Here is a 22,853-nt window from a genome sequence, read left to right as displayed (position 1 = left end):
AGTAAATCTGATTTTGGTGAAGGCTAAACTTGCCGGGTGTCTAAATAGCTAGCCCGTGATGGCTGGGCTATGTACTTAGAATATTGCAAAATGTGCTTTCACCAAAAAGCTATTTTAAAATCGGACATATCGAGTGCATAGAGGAGTTCTGTATCTATAATTCTTAAAATAATTGTTATGCTTTTTGTGAACGTTTATCGTGAGTAATTTAGTAAATTGTTAGCAAATTCCCCGGAAGTTTGCTAGTTCTGAACGTCACATGCTAATGTAAAAAGCAGTTTTTTGATATAAATATGAACTTGATTGAACAAAACATGCATGTATTGTATAACATAATGTCCTAGGGTTGTCATCTGATGAAGATCATCAAAGGTGAGTGCTGCATTTAGCTGTCTTCTGGGTTTTGGTGACATTATATGCTGGCTTGAAAAATGGGTGTCTGATAATTTCTGGCTTGGTACTCTGCTGACATAATCTAATGTTTTGCTTTCGTTGTAAAGCCTTTTTGAAATCGGACAGTGTGGTTAGATTAACGAGAGTCTTGTCTTTAAATGGCTGTAAAATAGTCATATGTTTGAGAAATTGAAGTAATAGGATTTTTAAGGTTTTGAAAATCGCGCCACAGGATAGCAGTGGCTGTTACGTAGGTGGGACGAATTCGTCCCGCCTAGCCTAGAGAGGTTATGGCAAGACTTGAAAATGTCTGTCTAGCAATGATCAACAATCAACTTGATAGAGCTTGAAGACTTTTTTTTCCTGAATAAATGTGCAAATATTGTACAATCCAGGTGTGCAAAGCTCTTAGAGATTTACCCAGAAAAATTCACAGCTGTAATCACTGCCAAAGGTGCTTCTTCAAAGTATTTACTCAGGGGTGTGAATACTGTGGTGGTTAATTTCTTTACTATCAAATGAGGAGTACAAAACTTATCACACAAGTCAGAGTTACACTTAAACTAAATCTTTAAATCACTTATTAATAAGGGAGCAGGTCAATACAACACACACATATAAAGTGAATCGATTGAGTGCTCTACGATAATGATGGCTGGTCATGGCTGGTTGACAAATTCACACTCAGATGATTCATTGAGAGCCACGAGACAAAAAAACATGTTTTGCCTGTCATTATGGGGTATTGTGTGTAGATGGCTCAAAAATCAATTTTTAATTTAGGCTGTAACATAAAATGTGGAATAAGTCAAGGGGTATGAATACTTTCTGAAGGCTCTATACTGTACAATACAAAAGGGGAATACAATTATTCTAAAAGTGGACAACAGCTGATTGCAAAAAAGAGTGAAAATTCAGACAAATATCATCCTCCACTCACTATCACAAGGGTTAGTAACTACACAGACTCATTTCGTATCATCCTCCTCTCACTATCACAAGGGTTAGTAACTACACAGACTCATTTCGTATCATCCTCCTCTCACTATCACAAGGGTTACTAACTACACAGACTCATTTCATATCATCCTCCACTCACTATCACAAGGGTTAGTAACTACACAGACTCACTTCATATCATCCTCCTCTCACTATCACAAGGGTTAGTAACTACACAGACTCATTTCGTATCATCCTCCACTCACTATCACAAGGGTTACTAACTACACAGACTCATTTCATATCATCCTCCTCTCACTATCACAAGTGTTAGTAACTACACAGACTCATTTCGTATCATCCTCCACTCACTATCACAAGGGTTAGTAACTACACAGACTCACTTCATATCATCCTCCACTCACTATCACAAGGGTTAGTAACTACACAGACTCATTTCATATCATCCTCCTCTCACTATCACAAGGGTTAGTAACTACACAGACTCACTTCATATCATCCTCCTCTCACTATCACAAGGGTTAGAAACTAAACAGACTCATTTCATAGATCTTTAAAACACTGGCAGTTTGTCTACTTCACTTCTTTAGTCTACTCTCTGATCACTCCAGATAACCCAGTGAATAAAACAAATGCTGACAATACTGGTGTCAAACCATGCAAGTCTCAGAATGAAATAACATCTACCTTCTCATTGAAACAGTTCATCATGAAACAGTTCTACTGCAACTTTTCATACACAGTGGGAAGTTGGAATGAATAACACAAGTTTTGTGCAGTCTGTTGTTCTTCAGGGATGTGATGTCAGAATGACAGAATTCACAATAGCAACAGACTGGGTCACAACTTATGGAGGTCTAACTTATGAAGGGAACTTATAGTTAGATAGAATCTGTGCTCACCATGAGAAACAGATGTCCCAATCTTCTCCTCCTCTTCTTCATCTTTAATGTTGACGTTCAGCTCCAGTGTTTGACTGCAGTCTTCCAGCTTCACTGATGCCATCTCTGGATCCTGCAGTGTAAACTGGGCTCCACTGTCACAATCAGGACCTAATGACTGTAGGTTTGGACTCAGTGTGGAAGGAGAGAGGCAGGCTGGGTTTGTCTTCACTGTTGATGTTACCGGACTTAGACTTAATCTGAGTCGGCCTGAAGTAATAAAGAGAAACGGACAAAAGTTATTGTCTTTTAGTTCTGGCACTTCCTTTATTCTCCCCCCAAAAAAATATATTTTTTGTTCAATAATCTAATTTCAATAGATCAGGAAGTTAAACATTGACAACAAAACATGAATTCACATTAGACGAGTGCACACTTAATTACACGTAAAAACACTTCACACTTAAAAAATAATGCACTTAAGAGTGGAACTGACAGAGTTTAAACTACTTTGCAGATATGAAAGAAACAGACAGACAATCATAATATTAGTCAAAAATATGAAATTCCCAGTTTATGCTACAAAACCAACTTTATAAGAGGCTTTAAAAGTCGGAAGTTTACATACACCTTAGCCAAATACATTTAAACTCAGTTTTTCACAATTCCTGACATTTAATCCTGGTAAAATTTCCCTGTTTTAGGTCAGTTCGGATCACCACTTTATTTTAAGAATGTGAAATGCCAGAATAATAGTAGAGAGAATAATTTATTTCAGCTTTTATTTCTTTCATCACATTCCTAGTGGGTCAGAAGTTTACATACACTCAATTAGTATTTGGTAGCATTGCCTTTAAATTGTTTGACAAGGGTCAAACGTTTTGGGTAGCCTTCCACAAGCTTCCCACAATAAGTTGGGTGAATTTTGGCCCATTCCTCCTGACAGAGCTGGTGTAACTGAGTCAGGTTTGTAGGTCTCCTTGCTTGCACACGCTTTTTCAGTTCTTCCCACAAATTTTCTATAGGATTGAGGTCAGGGCTTTGTGATGGCCACTCCAGTACCTTGATTTTGTTGTCCTTAAGCCATTTTGCCACAACTTTGGAAGTATGCTTGGGGTCATTGTCCATTTGGAAGATCCATTTGCGACCAAGCTTTAACTTCCTGACTGATGTCTTGAGATGTTGCTTCAATATAGTCACATTGTTTTCCATCCTTATGATGCCATCTATTTTGTGAAGTACACCAGTCCCTCCTGCAGCAAAGCACCCCCACAACATGATGCTGCCACCCCTGTGCTTCACGGTTGGGATGGTGCTCTTCGGTTTGCAAGCCTCCCCCTTTTCCTCCAAACATAACGATGGTCATTATGGCAAAAAACGTTATATTTTTGTTTCATCAGACCAGAGGACATTTTCCAAAAAGTACGATCTTTGTCCCCATGTGCAGTTGCAAACCGTAGTCTGGCTTTATGGCGGTTTTGGAGCAGTGGCTTCTTCCTTGCTGAGCGGACTTTCAGGTTATGTCGATATAAGACTCGTTTGACATATTATGGTCCCGCTTTATTTAAAGTGCATCTTATGAAGGCTTCATAAAGCCTTCATATAGGCTTCATAAGCACTACATAAATGGGTCACAAATCATCTAGAACCGTATTTCATGCTCTATAAAAGGATGAACAAATGTGAACAAAATAACTGTGACATAACCATCAATTTAAGCCACATAATGGATCTTTATTGAGCATGATGTTACGGCAAACAACGTTTCCACTCCAAGAATGAGGTACGGTAAATTACTGTTATTAACACGGTAAATTACTGTAATTAACACATGCATTAACAGGCGCTCATTGTTACTGTAGCCTGCACATCTTCCTTCACAGCTTTCACAAATCCTGTTGTGATTTTGTGACAAAATTATATTTGTTTCCATTTAGTTTCAAAATGGCTTTTTGGCATGTTATTATAATATAATGTAGTTTCTTTTATATCTGTAAGTGGTTCTGCTTGTACAACTCAGTAGTTTGTCATCCTAAATATATATATATATATATATATATATATATATATATATATATATATATATATATATATAAGTGTGTGTGTGTGTGTGTGTGTATATATATATATATATACATACATATACACACACACACACACACACACACACACACATACATATATATATATATATACACACACATATATGTTTATATACATATACACACATATACATATATATACATACATACACACATATATATTTATATACATATATACATATATACATATATATTTACATACATATACATACATACATACATATACACATACATACATATACACATACATATACATATACACATATATATGTGTATCTCTGTCTATGCTCCAATTTGCCCATATTTCTTGGAGGTCCTGAATGTTTCTGTGATACTATCAATTCTGCAGTACTAAGCACATTCATAACTGCTTTATAACATCTCAAATAAATATCAGTCTACTTAAGGAGTCTGTGCACACTATAATGGCTTATGACATGGTTATGACGCCCATCATTCCATTCAATGTTATAGTTAAGTAATAAGGGATGAGAATCCAGGGATTATCGTGTGATAACTCCCTTAGGGTTTATGGTAGAAAATTACAAGATTATATTGTAATACTGTTTGTTTATGCATTGAATAAGGTTTCTCAGTACTCTCTCATCTGTGTCTGTGTGGACTGAGTTCGGGCGCTGGCAATTGATTTATGATGGCTTGGTGATAAAACCTACAGCCTGCATTCCATAGACTGAGTTGGTGTTTGTGTACTATGAGGTACCAGGGAGGAGATGTCTCTGGTCTGGATAGCTGATGAGAAGAACCCTGTCTTGGGGGCCAAACCCTGGTTTCTATACAATGACAACAGTCTTCACAACACGTTTTCATTAAAACCACTATTTTAAAATCAGTACATTCATTATATTCATCCTTTCACCAGACAATGGGTGTGATAGTAAATTCACCCTGGCAATCTACTCCGCTTTCAGAGTACTCTAGTTTGACAGTGGCAGAGCGCAGAATAACTGAGGAATTTACAAACGCCCTAAAGTCGGGTTGTTATGACAGCCAGTGTCGATTTTAGCATGTCAATCTTGGTGGGACAAAAAACATGTATTTTTTTTAGATGCATGCCAGCGAAGAAACTACAACACTAAACAATACATTAAATGCACTATAACGGTGCCCACAAACTGTTAGGGTCGACATAAAGCTGTCCCAACAGGGGAGCTTATGGCTGAATTGATTAAATAAATATGGTTTCTACTGACTCCTTGTGGATTTGTGTAACTGGATGAGAACCGCTTTCTCCTTCAATAATAATGAATGTCGACATGAGTTGAAACATACACAAACATTATTACATTTATGTTCTGTACATTCACAATGTTTGTTCTTCGATAATTAACACTTAGCTCTTAAGTATAAGCAAGTTCAAGCAAACGAGCTGCGATGAGGTAGGCATATTCTTTCATCAATTTCTAAATGGACAACGACAGAAATTCAGATAGATATTAGTTCAGATAAATTCAACAAGGTGTTGAAGCCTTAACTTTACTCTTCTTTAAGTCACCACAGAGCGAGAGACCCAGACTCAGCGGTTAGCCTACCATTTGAAGTATTTTATTAGTCCTATGTGGTCTAAAAGGGAAGGACAATACAACCACGAGGATCCACTTTTGTAGACAATATACAGACGCACTGAAAGTGCACTGAGCAAACAAAACTACCCTCACAATATGAATTGGAATAACATGGGTCAATTACTGAACTGTCTGTTGAACAAGAGACTGTCACTGGCAACCATGGTTACGAGGAGGGGATACTATAATATAATGTTATTGGGTCTGTAACTTACCACGCTCCTCATTGAGAAAAGCACCAGAGATAATTATAAACACACAAAGTAAGAAAAACAATGAAATGCATCATTCTAACACTGCCTAAAATGATGAATAAGATACTAATGAGAGACCTTTATAAGTAATATAACAATACTGATGTACAAACTGTGACATAAATGACGATAAGCGGTACGGGGCAATCCGTCATTTCCATTAAGACATGAGTGAGCTGAGACAGATGTAGCCTATACGCCGCCTATTTGTGCAGCACTTTTGAAATGGACAGCGACATAATTCAGAACATGGGTTGTTCTTACAGTATTCTCCCTGTACACCAAGTCAAAACAGGAGGATAAAGTAACAGGGGTACATAAGCAGACAATGAAAGCTCTTACAATGGGGGCAGGTAAGCAGGCTGTTACAATATTAAATTACATTTTTCTAAAACAGGCTATAGGCTACATGTGCACCACCAAGTCAGAACAGTAGGCTAAGTTCTTAGGGGGGAAAGGGTACCAAATTCCTATGGTGAGGCACATGGGCGACTAACATACACTTAGTATTACTTTGGCATTCTCTGGATAAAGTCATGCTGGATTGACAGCATGGCCAAAGCATTTAGCCTTTCTGGCCTATGGAGGTGCGTATGAAGGTTTTTTATCCTTTTAAAGGTAGAAAAGTTTCTCTCTGACTCGGCAGTTGTAATCGGAGTGGTGATGATGATTTTGAGAAGAGAGACCGTCTCAGACAAGGCCTCCTGCAGGTTGTTCTCGTAGAGTGATTTCAATAAAGAAAGTGCTGTGTTTCCAGTGTGCAGCTCAGGATGCCGGTTGACAGTGAACAGCTTCTCCTGGTTGCCCACAAGCCATAGCTGGGTAGAACACTGGAGTTCTGTGGTCGGAAAGGAATCCTTCAGTAGCGTTTGGACACCACGTACATTACCACTCATCAGTGCTGACCAATCGTAGGTTTGTGCAACCAGCTTCTCCTTTACATTCAGTGGAGCTAGTACTTGGTTGATGGTGAAGGAGAGGCCAACACCAGTTTTGTCCTTCACCTCTACAAACACCTCTCACACACACTGTTGTCTGGTGTTGGAATCAGCTAAACTTTGAACATTGAGATATTAAATAAATGATAAAGACAAAGCCTTGAATAGAAAGAGTTTGTTAAAAGCCAGAAGGCTTTGCAATGTGTTTGATGGAGGAGAGGAGAGCGTTGTGTTGATATAGGGAAGACAGATGGATATCTGTGGGTCAGGAGGTGAGGGGTCAGGTCAGTTCCCCTTAAGAGAGTAATCAGGGTTGCTATCTGGTTACCTTCTTTCCTGTGGAGCCATAAACTGTAAGGAAGAGGAGTGTCTTAAGTAGGATGTATATAAACTATGATGTCTGAAATGTTTTGCGGTCTGATTTCAGCTGCACGGAACCTTTGGGGAAATTAAACTTGGTTAAAGCTTCTCTAGTGTCCGTGAGTTATTTACTCTGAAAAATAAGAACCTAACAGTTGTCGTTGTCAACAGGAGAATTGAACCCTGTGGCACCCCCACAGAGACTGCAAGAGGTCCAGACAACAGGCCCTCCGATTTGACATACTGAACTCTATCAGAGAAGTAGTTGGTGAACCATGCGAGGCAATCATTTGAGAAACCAAGGCTGTTGAGTCTACCAATAAGAATGTGGTGATTGACAGAGTTGAAAGCCTTGGCCAGGTCGATGAATACGGCTGCACAGTAATGTCTCTTATCGATGCCGGTTATGATCTCGTTTAGGACCTTGAGCGTGCCTGAGGTGCACCCATGAGCAGCTCTGAAACCAGATTGCATAGCGGAGAAGGTACGGTGAGATTAGAAATGGTCGGTAATCTGTTTGTTAACTTGGCTTTCAAAGACTTTAGAAAGGCAGGGTAGAATAGATATAGGTCTGTAGCAGTTTGGGTCAAGAGTGTCTCCCCCTTTGAAGACAGGGATGACCGCGGCAGCATTCCAATCTATGGGAATCTCAGACGATATGAAAGAGAGGTTGAACAGGCTAGTAATAGGGGTTGCAACAGTTTGGGCAGATAATTTTAGAAAGAGAGGGTCCAGATTGTCTAGCCCGGCTGATTTGTATGGGTCCAGATTTTGCAGCTCTTTCAGAACATCAGCTATCTGGATTTGGGTGGGGGAGGTTTGGGCGAGTTGCTGCGGGAAGCGCAGGGCTGTTGACCCGGGGTAGGGGTAGCCAGGTGGAAAGCATGGCTAGCTGTCGAAAAATGCTTATTGAAATTCTCAATGATTGTGGATTTATCGGTTGTGACAGTGTTTCCTAGCCTCAGTACAGTGGGCAGCTGGGAGGAGGTGTTCTTATTCTCCATGGACTTTACAGTGTCCCGGAACTTTTTTGAGCTTGTAATACAGGATGCAAATTTCTGTTTGAAAAAGCTAGCCTTAGCTTTCCTAACTGCCTGTGTATATTGGTTCCTAACTTCCCTGAAAAGTTGCATATCACCGGTGCTATTCGATGCTAATGCAGAACGCCACAGGATGTTTTTGTGCTGGTCAAGGGCAGACAGGTCTGGAGTGAACCAAGGGCTATATCTATTCCTGGTTCTATATTTTTTGAATGGAGCATGCTTATTTAAGATGGTGAGGAAAGCACTTTTAAAGAATAACCAGGCATCCTCTACTGACGGAATGAGGTCAATGTACTTCCAGGATACCCGGGCCTGGTCGATTAGAAAGGCCTGCTCGCTGAAGTGTTTTAGGGAGTGTTTGACAGTGATGAGGGGTGGTCGTTTGACTGCAGACCCATTACGGATGCAGGCAATGAGGCAGTGATCGCTGAGATCTTGGTTGAAAACAGCAGAGGTGTATTTGGAGGGCGAGTTAGTTAGGATGATATCTATGAAGGTGCCCGTGTTTACGGATTTGGGGTTGTACCTGGTAGGTTCACTGGTAGTTTATGTGAGATTGAGGGCATCAAGCTTAGATTGTAGGATGGCCGGGGTGTGTAGCATGTCCCAGTTTAGGACACCTAGCAGCACGAGCTCAGAAGATAGATGGGGGGCAATCAATTCACATATGGTGTCCAGGGCACAGCTGGGGGCAGAGGGTGGTCTATAGCAAGCGGCAACAGTGAGAGACTTGTTTCTGGAAAGGTACATTTTTAGAAGTAGAAGCTCGAATTGATTTGGTACAGACCTGGATAGTAAGACAGAACTCTGCAGGCTATCTCTGCAGTAGATTGCAACACCGCCCCCTTTGGCAGTTCTATCTTGGCGGAAAATATTATAGTTAGGGATGGAAATTTCAGGGTTTTGGTGGTTTTCCTAAGCCAGGATTCAGACACGGCTAAGACATCCGGGTTGGCAGAATGTGCTAAAGCAGTGAATAAAGCAAACTTAGGGAGTAGGCTTCTAATGTTAACATGCATGAAACCAAGGCTTTTACGGTTACAGAAGTCAACAAATGAAAGCACCTGGGAGTAGGAGTGGAGCTAGGCACTGCAGGTCCTGGATGAACCTCTACATCACCAGAGGAACAGAGGAGAAGTAGGATAAGGGTACGGCTAAAGGCTATAAGAACTGGCCGTCTACCACGTTCGGAACAGAGTCAAGGGAGCAGGTTTCTGGGCACGATAGCATAGATTCAAGGCATAATGTACAGACAAAGGTATGGTAGGAAGAGAGTACATTGGAGGTAAACCTAGTCATTGAGTAATGATGAGAGAGATATAGTCTCTACAGACGTTTAAACCAGGTGATGTCATCGCATATGTGGGAGGTGGAACAACATGGTTGGTTAAGGTATATTGAGCAGGGCTAGAGGCTCTACAGTGAAATAAGACAGTAATCACTTAGCAGGACAGTAATGGACAAAGCATATTAATATTAGGGAGAGGCATGCGTTGCCAAGTGATCGTATGGGTCCAGTGAGTGGTTGGCTGGCTGGGGACACGGCGATTCAGACAGTTCGCAGGCCGGGGCTAGCAAGCTAGCATAAAGGCCTTAGAGGGACGTCGCGATGGGGGAAAGTCTGTTTTTGCCTCCCCGTGTGGTGACGTCGATAGACCAGTCGTGGAATTAGTAGTGTTCCAAGTAGCAGAGTGGTCCAAGTCCAATTGGCAAAATGAGTATAGTGGTCCAAGAAATTGGCCGATGGATCAGCTAACAGTCCAATACACTCTAGATAGCTAGCAGGCCGCGGTTAGCAGAATGGGCCTTCAGGGGACGTCGCGCCTGAGGGGCCTGTTGGGATCCTCGGGCAGATTATGCCGGTATTCCAGTCGTGAAGGATCGGCGGGGTTCCGTGCTCCGTACCGGCAGTAGAAGGGGTCCGGATATTGTAGCCGAGGAGTGGGCTTCAGGAGTAGCCCAGGAGCCTTAGCCGGGAGATGGTTCTAGCATGGGCTAGCTCCAGGCTAGTTGGTGCTAGCTCCGGGACGGAAACGTTAGCCAGGAGTAGTCAACCCGGGTTGCGGTTAGCAAGCTGCGATGATCCAGATGAAAAGGTTCAGAGTTTGCGGTAGGAATCCGGGGATATGGAGAGAAAAATAGGTCTGGTATGATTCTGGTTTGAAACGTGTTGTACGAACTGGCGAGAGCTTTGCGAGCTAAAGGTTAGCTGATGACCTCTAGCAGTGGTTAGCTGACTGATAACTGGTAGCTAGTTAGCTAGCTTCAGTTGAGGTATTCCAGTTCGGAGGTAAAAAGAAATACTTTAGAAAAAAAAACAGATGCACACCACATTGGGTGAAGCGGGTTCCAGGAGAGTATTTTGAAGTTGAGGTTTAGGAAAAATATTAAATAGAATGCGAAGAGAACTATATAAAAAGATGTATACATGGGACGAGACAAAAACGTCTGACTACTACGCCATCTTGGATACAGTTAATGGGTTAATGCATCATATGATAGAGGATAGAGTCACTTGTCACGTTCATATGCATGGCACAGTGGAGATACATGTTGCACAGGTCAGATAGGCTAGTAGCATGGGGAAATAATGTCTAGAGACGCTTTTTTCCAGGGCAGATTAGGTTTATAAATTGACTGGCCGGGCAGTGGGACAGCAGATGTGATAAATCTAATGGAACTGTTAACAGGCATTATGCGTGGATTGTGGTGATAACTCCTTGCTATCAACCAATCAGCACCCAGGATCCAAACAACTCGTTTAATAATCTGACAAAGAGATTGGTAAATGATAAAACACCCCGTTATAGCATCTGGTATAAAGACACTTATGTAGCATGTAATAGGATAGGACATAAGTTGTCATGCAGACTGTGTAATATTAGTTGTTATTAACAGTAGACATTAGCGCATGACAACAGGATAAACAGTCATCTATAAACACCCATTATAAACTAGTTTCATAAGATTTTATGCCGTTACTCATTACTGTTGTTATATAGGGGTTATAAAAGGCTTTATAAATACATGACTAAGGACACCTACAGTAAAGTGTTACCCCAACTTCTCCTGATCGAAAAGCATTGTAGAGAATTGAAATTTGAATGAGTGTATTTCCTGAATTGACTGGAATTCAAATGTAATTGACAGCAACCCTGGCAACTACATAGAGTCATTTCATAGAACTTCAGAACACTGGCAGTTTGTCTACTTCACTTCTTCAGTGTGCGCCAGGTCGCAGTTGTAAATGAGAACTTGTTCTCAACTAGCCAACCTGGTTAAATAATGGTGAGAAAAAAACAGAATAAAAAGTATACTCTGAACACTCCAGATAGCCCAGTGAATAAAACACATGTTGACAATACTGGTGTCAAACCATGCAGATCTCATTAGCATGACATAACATCTACCTTCTCATTGAAACACTTCTATAGCAACTTTCAACGCACAGTATGAAGTTGAAACGAACAACAGTCTGGAGATCTTCAGGGATGTGTGAGTCAGATAAAATTTAACCTAGCAATAGACTAGGTCATAACTTATGAAGGTAAAACCTGCTCTTACCATGAGAAAGAGATTTCCCAATCTTCTCCTCCACTTCTTCATCTTTAATGTTGACATTCAGCTCCAGTGTTTGACTGCAGTCTTCCAGCTTCACTGATGACATCTCTGGATCCTGCAGTGCAAACTGGGCTCCACTGTCACAATCAGGACCCAGTGACTGAAGGTTTGGACTCAGTGTGGAAGGAGAGGCAGGCTGGGTTTGTCCTCACTGTTGATGTTACCGGCCTCACACTTAATCTGAGTCGGCCTGTAGTAATAAAGACAAACGGACACAAAAGTTATTTTCTTGACAGTTCTGGCACTTTCTTTATTCTCAAAAAATAAATTACATTTGTTCAATTATCTAATTTCAATAGATCAGGTAGCTAAGCATTGACAACTCAACATTCATTCCCATTAGACACAAAGTGCCCACTTTAAATTACACAACGTAAGTGCACTTAACCTATAGTAGATTTCCTACATTTACATAAATTAAAAAAAAAAAACATTTCGTACAAGGTTGCAGTTTGTTTTGATTTTATTGGGATATATTTTACTTCTCATTTGGACTAATCTTCCAAGAGTCCTTAAAACATTAAAAACACAATTTATAATGCGATCACATTTTCACATATAACACACTGTTACAAAGAGACATAATACACTGACATATTGACCAGATAAATACTCTTAACAGTCTGAAAAGTTGGATTGATTCTACCGAATTTATATATTGAAAGGTTTCTGGTTCGCTCAGATAAATTATTCAATTTCGTTATTGCTCTGAATCTAAATGTTATTTTGCCTATTTCTCATTTCTGTCTGCGTAACACAGATTGTGGACAATCTATTCCTGGTATTGACTGAATGTCTGTCTCTAACCAACTGAATACTGTTGTGAATAGAGTTTGTCCGTTTTAAATGGTGTGCATTGTGAAATAAAATAAGCATGTTTTTTTCAATTATCTTGTTGATTGATGACCAACCAAGAGCATGGTGCATGCCTACAACAGAAGAACCATATATCCACCATAAAACTATCCTTGTTGCTTTGTTCTGTCCAATCTGTAGCCTCCTAACTCGACTTGCTGATGCACGTCCCCAGACCACAGAACAGTAGTTCACCTGACTCCCAATTAATGCTTGGGTTGTTTGCTTAATAATCTTACCTGGTAGATATTTAGCTATCCTTCTGATCATGCATGCACTTTAGGCAGCACTATGTATTATGCTCCTGAATGTCTTCACTGTATTATTTCACCTCACAAAAATCTATCGTATTTCCCATTTGTCACAACATAGTAACAATCATAGATAAAGATGGAAACACCTGAATGTCTGAATATGGTTACACATGTAAATATAAAATAATAATAAGTGAACCCGCGCTGCCTGCACTGAATTCAGTTGACGTAGATAGAAGGGGAGCCGCCATTTTACCATCCCGTGAATTTTACACAAAACCATTAACGAACTCAAATCACAAATAAATATATTTTTGAAATTAAATTAACTTTTCTAAATGATGTTCATTCACTCGGCCAAACCCAGTCTCTAGCTATGTGGCATAAATAGTTATAGTTATGTGACACAAAAATTACACGTAAAACTTTTACCAAACGTGATAATAACTAAAAGGATGTGTTACCCAGCACGTTATGACATGTTCTTTCGATATTACAAAGTTTAAACGTGCTATTACATACCTGTAGTAATACATGTGAAACTGACACAAAATATATCGTCTTTACCACACAGTTCACTCGCCTTCCCGGAACTTCCTGTTCCACCACTGCAACAGAGGCAGTGTTGCCAACTCTTCAGTAAGGAACGTAGCTATTGGCTGTCTTTTAAAAACATTTTAAATCAATACAGGAAGTACATGAGGGAACATAAGTATATATGAATAATATGCAATGGATAATTGGGCTAGGGGGTACAATTTCACATTACACAAGGACCTTAAGGGACATACATACAGTTCAATTTCTTTTTTTAAGTTAAGAAAATGTGTTTTTTTTTGTTTGTAAATTTACATTTGTGAATATGACATTTGGCCAAAAGAATAATGAAATTAATTACATAAATACGTTTCAGCTTATTTCTATCGTAGGTAAAGACTCCAAGCAGTACATCTCTCCACAATAGTGTAAGATCTTCATAAATGTGTTCAATTATAAATCTACTGAGGTCTTGCCACAATTTTCTTACATGAATACAATGCCAAAAAAGATGCAACACCGCCTCTGGGTGGTCATTAAAAAAGGAGCAATTTGAGTTGATGTTTTCCTTAAACTTCTTCATATAGTGGTTGGAAGGATAATATTTATGAATAATTTTAAAGGAAACTTCCTTAATTTTGTTAACAAGTAGGTATGTGTGTGGCAACATCCTAACTTTTTCCAACAGATATTATCAATAAATCCATTCCAATAAGGCATGACATAAGGTATAGATACAACATCCTGCTGAAACAAGGTTCGTATCGCTCTGTTGTTGAATGGACCTAAAGAGAAACAAATCTGTCCTACTGATGAGTCAACAGGGTCAATAGAAGGTAGGCTCTGAGGGTCAGGTCTTGACACGTTCCTGAATAATATAGCAACACCTGATGGAGTGGCATCTAAAACAATGGCAAAATCTTTAGGTGTTACAGGGACCTTGTAAAGTGATAAGAATTCCTTATAACTGAGTAAAAGACCCTCTGCATTTACCAGTTGGCTCACCAATAGGATATTATTTACCAGTTGCCTCACCAATAGGATATTATTTACCAGTTGGCTCACCAATAGGATATTATTTACCAGTTGGCTCACCAATAGGATATCATTTACCAGTTGGCTCACCAATAGGATATCATTTACCAGTTGGCTCACCAATAGGATATAATTTACCAGTTGGCTCACCAATAGGATATTATTTACCAGTTGGCTCACCAATAGGATATTATTTACCAGTTGGCTCACCAATAGGATATTATTTACCAGTTGGCTCACCAATAGGATATTATTTACCAGTTGGCTCACCAATAGGATATTATTTACCAGTTGGCTCACCAATAGGATATTATTTACCAGTTGGCTCACCAATAGGATATTATTAACCAGTCGGCTCACCAATAGGATATTATTTCGGAACCAATATTCTAAAAACAAAGAAGTATTTTTATACAATGAATCCCGATTATTCCATATATATTATCTGTATGGAGAAAAATTGTGCTTATAAATTAAGGACCATGACAAGAAAACCTGCCGATGAAAAGCAGACCGTTTCACTGGAACTTTGTCAATATTATAATTGCAAACCAACATGAAAGTAGAGAAGACATGATGAGGAATAAAATTCCACATAGAAGTGGGTCTTCTTAGGAACTGTTTTATCCAATTGATCTTAAAAGTATTATTTAAGGTAGTAAGGTCCAGAAAATTCAGCCCACCATTCTCATAAGTGTTCATTACAACAGTTTTCCTAATGTAATGGGTATGGTTTCTCCACAGAAAGTTAAAAAGCATCTGGTCTATCTCCTTGCTTATTTTACTGTCAAGATATAAAGCTGGAGCGCCATATGTTAGTCTAGAGATACCTTCAGCCTTGGTTATTAGGACTCTTCCTTTCAAAGATAAGTCCCTCTGTAGCCATTGATTTAGCATCTTCTGGGGTTTTTTAATAAGAAGGTTAAAATTTAGTAAGCCTCTAGACTTCTGATCCTTTTAATGGTTATGCCTAAATATGTAAGTTCTTATTTTACTGGAATACCATAATATGAAGGTGTCACACAATCTTTGACTGCCATGAGTTCACATTTATTAATGTTAAGATATAGATCAGACGTGTTGGAAAAGGATTGTATCACATTGATCGATATGGGAATTTGGTTAGCATCTTTTAGAAAAAGTGGCTATTGGCTGTCCTAAAAGTCGCTAGAGGTCGCTAAATGACGTCATCGCCTAATTTGCATAAATGTGATGGATGCTGTAGGAGAGAGGAATAACGTAGTGGGAGAGACAAAAAGTGAGTAAAGAAACACCCTAAATATGTTTAGAACTACAAATGAACTTTCTTCTGTCGATTCTTGTTTGTTTTTTATGACACAATTCCAACCCTCCTCCTTTATCCGGGGTTGGGACCGGCAAAAGTGACCCAAAAGCGACACTCTGGCGGAGTTACTTATTTAAAAAAAAATTGGTTTGGTTTTTAACCTTATGGTCCACTTAGGAGCCTACAACAAGTCACAGTAAAACATGAACATTTTTAACCATAACATTTTTACATTTTTTTGTATACAATCCACATTAACAATCTAAATAGACCAAAAGAGACAATAAAAAAAACTGTCAATGGCAATGTGAGAAAATTATGGTAGCTAGTCTGGTCCTAATTCAGGTAAAAAAAATGTTTTATGTAAACCAGGGCGGGATCAGCCAGCGCCGGCTTCTCAATTCAGTTTTCTGTTCCCCAAACTAAAATCTGATATGAACAGAGTGGGCCAAGTTTAGTAGACTTCATCCTTTCAAACGTTTTTTGAAATGTCGTTGTTTAGGAATCCAAATGCAAATTGAGTTATTGCACACAAGCACTTCACCGACGAGGCGTTCTCTAACGGAAAAATTCAGAGGTTTGCTAGAACACGCCAATAGGATATCACTAGCGCGTGGTTGGCTCTTCCCACTATGACGAATTTGTTCCCATTGGAAACAACAAGATGTGGTCTATCTTGGTTTACATGAACATCTTTGGCGACATCCTCTTCTTATTTATGTGAATTTACGTCAGACTAGACACTTTTGCGTATTGCTTCCTATCGCAGGTTGGAGTACGGATTGCACATTTAGGTCACACAAAAAAACGGAATAAAGGAGAATTGGAAAATCTTGCACCTAATCCTGCACCTACACTCTATCCCCAAAAACTCACCACCCCATCCCACTACTTTGGCCCTAAACAATCCTACACCAGGCCATTTGCCAGGGAGGATGGAACCACTTCCCTCAACTTCTTCTGCACTAAAATCCCTCACAACCAAATATGTATCTGCTGCTGCAACTACCACATCTATTTCATGTGATTTCCACTCCATCAGTGGAGTGCAGTTGATCACCATGACTATAAACACAAGAAATCCAACCTTACTAAAACTCATCCTCAGCAAGAATACAAATTCCTGCAGGAAGCTCCCACAGGTAGCCTCTAGCCGACACAGTCTGCTATCGTTCACCACCGCGATCAGCGAGACCTCCTGGGTCCAATCCATGAATGTACATCCCCTTTCTCTGTCAAAGCAACTCACTGGCTACACGTTAGCTAGCTAGTTAGCAGAGCAGTAGATCAAACATCGTTGTTTTACTTAGCCTAGGTAATTGTTTGTATAGTATGTCAACGTTGGTGTCTATTTCAGACCTTATGGCATTTTTCAAGGATTAGCATAAGAGCATTGGAAGAGGAGAAGACCACTAGAAGTCTGGCCATGTAGAGACGTGCAGCTATAGTAAGCAACAATTTACCGGTTTGGTCAGGCCCAGCATGAGGGATAAAGATTATCCTGTGTCAGTGAGTGTAGCTTTAAGTGAAGTTTGAGCATCTTTGCAATACAATATGTTCTATACAGCTGTCAACATTCTACAAGGAAAGAGCCACATAACTAAATAATTATTAACCAGATTACTCCGGATACCGGACTTCGATGAGTGATAACTCAGTTCTAGAATGTTGCCATTGATGAGAATGAATCTAAATCTATTGACTTTCAGAACTGATTTAGTTTAGACATCCAGCCTGTTTTGTAGTTTAATGACCAGAGACAAATCTTCAAAAGGCACTGTATGTATTTATTCAGAGTGGTACATGCATTCACAGTCTTGATCTATAGGAACCTTCCCACTGTATGATTGATGTCAAGTGATAAAATCCCAAGTTATCAATTAAAAGGTCATGGAAAAACCACTTGTCCTGAAAATTACAGTTTAATAAATATTCTACAGCGGTAATGTCATGAATCAAATCAAACATTATTTATATGGCACATTTCTTACAACGAATGCATTTCAAGGTGTTCCAAGTCATTCATTGAAAGGCATGTGTCACTTAACATCCTTCCTCTTGGCAGGTCTCTATAGGTGACCAGGGGGTTCTCTCTACCACATGTGAATGCGTCCATGGAGCTCATCAGTGGAGCCATGCAGCCTATTTTGGTGGTTCACAATATCGTCCGTACGGATGCCAGCCGTGCCCAACCAGGTGCAGTCAGTGGAGGACCTGTACCCGGCCGAAGACTACAACCCTCTGTCCCGAGAGCCCACAGAGGAGGATCATCAGAGGGTAAGGAACAGTCTCTGGGGCAGGTTCAGTGGAAGGAAATGTCTTCTTAAACCTGAGCCAGAACAATCGATACCCTCCACGTCATCCCTGTCTGTACCGGACATTGTTAAAACAAGGGCACCTGGGGCATGCAGTCATCCTGGCTGGCATGGCGCTGTCGGTGGAGCAGCAGGAGGCTAAACGGCAGGCAACAGTTGGACAGCACACCAACAGGCACACCATGAGGAGGGAGGTTGACGGACAGCAATTATGGAGCTGTGGTTAGGACCAAAGGTGTTACTCCGTCACTGCTAAAAACAGTCCTCAGATCAGTCGTTGGATGGGGTGTTGTCTGATAATGAAGAGGAGGGCATCAAGGCATTCAAATGGCTACAGGGATGGATGTGCAGGAGTCAGGGTTTTGGGTCACAGGGTCTGGGTGCCTCACCAGATGGCCTGGTGGGCACCACAGCAATGTCTTTATGGTGCAAAGGACCTTACCCATTGAATAGGAAGGATTTCAACTTCACTGAAAAATTTGAATGTTCTATCATCAAGTGAGAACATTTAGTTTCCCTGGCTGATATGGTTGCTACTTAGAAATACTAGAACAGTACATTAATAGATTACATTCACTGCTATAAAATCAGTCTCCAATTTAAATCACAGTTTACATAGACCCACCGTGGACCTTTGACAAATAAATCTCAGTGTGAAAAGTCTTTCCACGGTCTGTTTTGTCAACGAACTCAATGTATTCCAAACACTGGTGGTATTAGATGATCCTAATAAGTGATGTAGCCTAGTAAACGATGCCCTCCTCTGGTATGTTCTATTGAACTGTATGGGACTCGTTGTTTCCCTGCTTACTACTCAAAGATATTTCACTGATTAAGTCAAAGACGAAATTAACTTCAATACACTGGTCTCAAATGTATTAGCATAACTAGGCTACACAGAACCAAGGCTGATCCATTGTAAAATGAGAGGCTTTATTATATTAAAACGTGTCCAACGTGCCTAGCTCTGCCCACTGGGGCATGGCTTACGGAGCGCTCTCTGAAATAAATGCTCTTATTGCCTTGATTTGAACGCTTGTTATGGGCATTTTTACATGCGTTCCTTACACCTGTTCCGTGTGTATTTACAGGTTATTTGAACGCATGAACTGGTGCCACTACACCCGTTTTGAACGCCTGTGTAGTCACGGTTACTTTTCATGCGTCTGAAAGTACCACATTGTACCCCCACCCATCTCCATTTCCGTGACTTTAGAGGAGATGTTTCTAAATATGGATTAAATTGTTAAAATTAGTCTTAACGTTAGATTTACAGAATGTAAACGCTACAGCAAGGCGTTGCGTTGATGAGAAAAAAAATGGAAGAAGAAATTAAAACGACTTTTTCCACATAGCATTACAACTACAAAGCTGACGCTGGCTAGCTAGCTTATTTTCATTGAAATAGCATGGCTAGTTAGCTAGCTAGCAATAATCTTTTGTCTAACCTGTAACTAGTGGTTGTTACGTTGTGGAACAGAACAATAGTTCTTTGTACTTGTCATTTGGTTGAGACTAATATTAGTTTAGAAAATAATTGTTTACTTTGTATTTGTTGTGTAATTGGTTGGCTTTGCTAGTTAGCAAGCGGAGATTTATTTGCTCAAGTTGGCTAACTTAGCTATTAGCTAATGTTTTAGGAGAACAGGCTAGCTCCCTGCAGAATCTAAACAATAGAGAATGGGGAATAAGATCTGTCTGTTGCGGTGCCCAGACAAGGTGAGAGCAAACTGCTACAGACATAAAAAGTAAGATCTCTATCTTTAGTTATATTTCAAGGTTGAACCAATGCAATAGGTATTTTATTAGCTTACTTAATTAGCTGTTTTTCCTGATAATTTCTATCTGATAAAGCTACACTCTTAGAAAAGGTGCTATCTAGAACATTTATTCAGCTGTCCCCATAGGAGAACTTTTTGAAGAACCCTCTGTGGAAAGGGGGTTCTACATGGATCCCAAAAGGGTTCTACCTGGAACTAAATAGTTATGGGGACAGCTGAAGAACCCTTTTGGAACCCATTTTTCTAAGAGTGTATCTAGTTGTTGTTCTAATGCAATGTCCATGTTACAGCCACAACATGATCATTTAGTCAAGCATCTGAAGACTAGCTAGGAGGAGAAAAGCCTGCTTTGGATGAGCAAGGAAGAACAACAACAACTTGCTATATCAGATAAACATGTTCAGGAAAAGCAGGGGGAGAGCAAGCTAGTAGTAGTAACATTATTTGAAACCTCACATGCGCATGTATCTGTTATATTTCAGCAATAAGGCACCTCAGGGGTTTGTGGTATATCGACAATATACCACGGCTTGGGGCTGTTCTTCTGCATGATGCAACAGAGTGCCTGGATACAGCCCATAGCTGTGGTATATTGGCCATATACCACAAAACCCAGAGGAGCCTTATTGCTATTAAAAACTGGTTACCAACGTAATAAACAAGTAATATTGACTCATACCTGTGGTATACGGTCTGATATACCATGGCTTGCTATCTGTCTCATGTTGTACCGATCATCAACATGAACAAGACTGAATTCTGTTAAATTGTCAACTGGTCTAAATTCCTGTTAGGAAGATGTTGCTGTTCAGAATGACATGTTTATGATGATGTTCACAGGAATCTCCAAATGCTATGTTGAACGAGCACCATGAATGAAGGAGGGGGAGGAAAACAGACAGCTTCTTTCTACCACCTTCACCAAGTCATATAATGTTTGCTTCATGAACAATTGTTACATCTGAAATAAATACAGAATTATTTTTGTTTATTCTGTTTGTGCTGGATGTAATTTAGCAGGTCTATAGTATAATGTATTGTTTTGAAATGTTTATTAAATATCTATTCAGTCAACTTATTTTATGTTTGCTAAAGTAATGTTTTGTACTGTAACTTTTTACATAGTGAAAGTGTCATTTTTTGAGCTAGACTGATCTGGGAAATGTCTACTGCCTTTTTTAAAATGTTGATGAATGAAATTAGCACAGTTTCTAATAGTTTGTTGCTACTGTCTGGTGAGGAAGTGGGCAATATGGAATTAATGAGAAATCACAACTTGGACAACGTCAGGGAATAAGTATACACTGAACAAAAATATAAATGCAAGGTAAAATGTTGGTCTCATGAGCTGAAATAAAAGATCCCAGATATTTTTCCATACGCACAAGAAGCTTATTTATCTCAAATGTTGTGCACCCTCAGCTGCATCGGTAACAGTTTAGAAAAAATTGGAATTCAGCCTTTGTGGTTTGGAAAGTAGAGTGACTAGTATTTCTTTCATTTATTCATCAAACAAATGGGGTTTTTGGAAAAGTAGGTGCTTAGCTTAATACTTCAGACAAGGACAAATTATGGCTAGCTAATTTAAAATAAAAAAAGACCTTTGTGCAATACATAAATGCTTAAAATATATATTTTAACAAATCATAAAATGTGACATTACCTACCAAATAAGTTTTCGGCAATTATCCAAAAACAACTACAAAATCGCCATTCCTTACCCAATAGACTGTAATGGTGTAATGAACGCATGTAAAAATGCCCATAAGTGTTCAAATCGCCGGTAAACAGACAATGGACAGGGGTTTTTTTTAAATCACGTGTACAAAAAAATGACATTTGACACTTGAAACAAGCAAGTGAAAAATGATAATTTCAAGTGTTAAGACGTGTTCATATCTGACAGCTCGAGTTCTCACGCCTGTGTTTCGAAAACGTGGCGTCATAGTTCTTTCAAGCCGCTTTGTTGACAACTAACCATCTCGCGACTCGGGTATTCAGCCAATCAGCAGCTGCCGCTGCAGTTGAGAGTAACTTCGGGCAAAACAAATGATTGATGTGCCTTTGAACGGGGTAATGTAGTAGGTACTAGGGACATCCAGCCAACTTGTCACAACTAGGAAGCATAGGAGTCAACATGGGTCAGCATCCCTGTGGAACGCTTTCGACACCTTGTAGAGTCCATGCCCCGACGAACTGAGGCTGTTCTGAGGGCAAAAAAAGGTGCAACTGAATATTAGGAAGGTGTTATTAATATTAAATACCTGTTATGCTGACAACATAACATAAACACTACCATGGATACCTGCTATGCTGACAACATAACATAAACACTACCATGGATACCTGCTATGCTGACAACATAACATAAACACTACCATGGATACCTGCTATGCTGACAACATAACATAAACACTACCATGGATACCTGCTATGCTGACGACATAACATAAACACTACCATGGATACCTGCTATGCTGACAACATAACATAAACACTACCATGGATACCTGCTATGCTGACAACATAACATAAACACTACCATGGATACCTGCTATGCTGACGACATAACATAAACACTACCATGGATACCTGCTATGCTGACGACATAACATAAACACTACCATGGATACCTGCTATGCTGACGACATAACAT

The 22,853-nt window shown here is 39.7% G+C and overlaps 1 protein-coding gene across 6 annotated transcripts in view; it reads right to left on the bottom strand.

Moving 5' to 3' along the window:
• Positions 1-13,866, bottom strand: part of LOC106598090 (zinc finger protein OZF-like) — a 139,892-nt gene extending 126,026 nt beyond the window's left edge. For all 6 annotated transcript variants that reach the window (XM_045696755.1, XM_045696751.1, XM_045696756.1 and 3 more), the window contains exons 1-3: positions 13,767-13,866; positions 12,079-12,325; positions 2,256-2,504 (exon numbers count right to left, since the gene is read on the bottom strand). In XM_045696755.1, coding sequence (XP_045552711.1) covers positions 2,256-2,504; positions 12,079-12,181 — 352 coding nt within the window. In that variant the 5' untranslated portion in view covers positions 12,182-12,325; positions 13,767-13,866. The remainder of the gene's footprint in view (positions 1-2,255; positions 2,505-12,078; positions 12,326-13,766) is intronic.
• Positions 13,867-22,853: the final 8,987 nt, after the last annotated feature.

The sequence above is a fragment of the Salmo salar genome, chromosome ssa16, assembly GCF_905237065.1.
Source record: "Salmo salar chromosome ssa16, Ssal_v3.1, whole genome shotgun sequence".
Classification (NCBI taxonomy): domain Eukaryota; kingdom Metazoa; phylum Chordata; class Actinopteri; order Salmoniformes; family Salmonidae; genus Salmo; species Salmo salar.
This window is presented reverse-complemented; position numbering and strand designations above follow the sequence as displayed.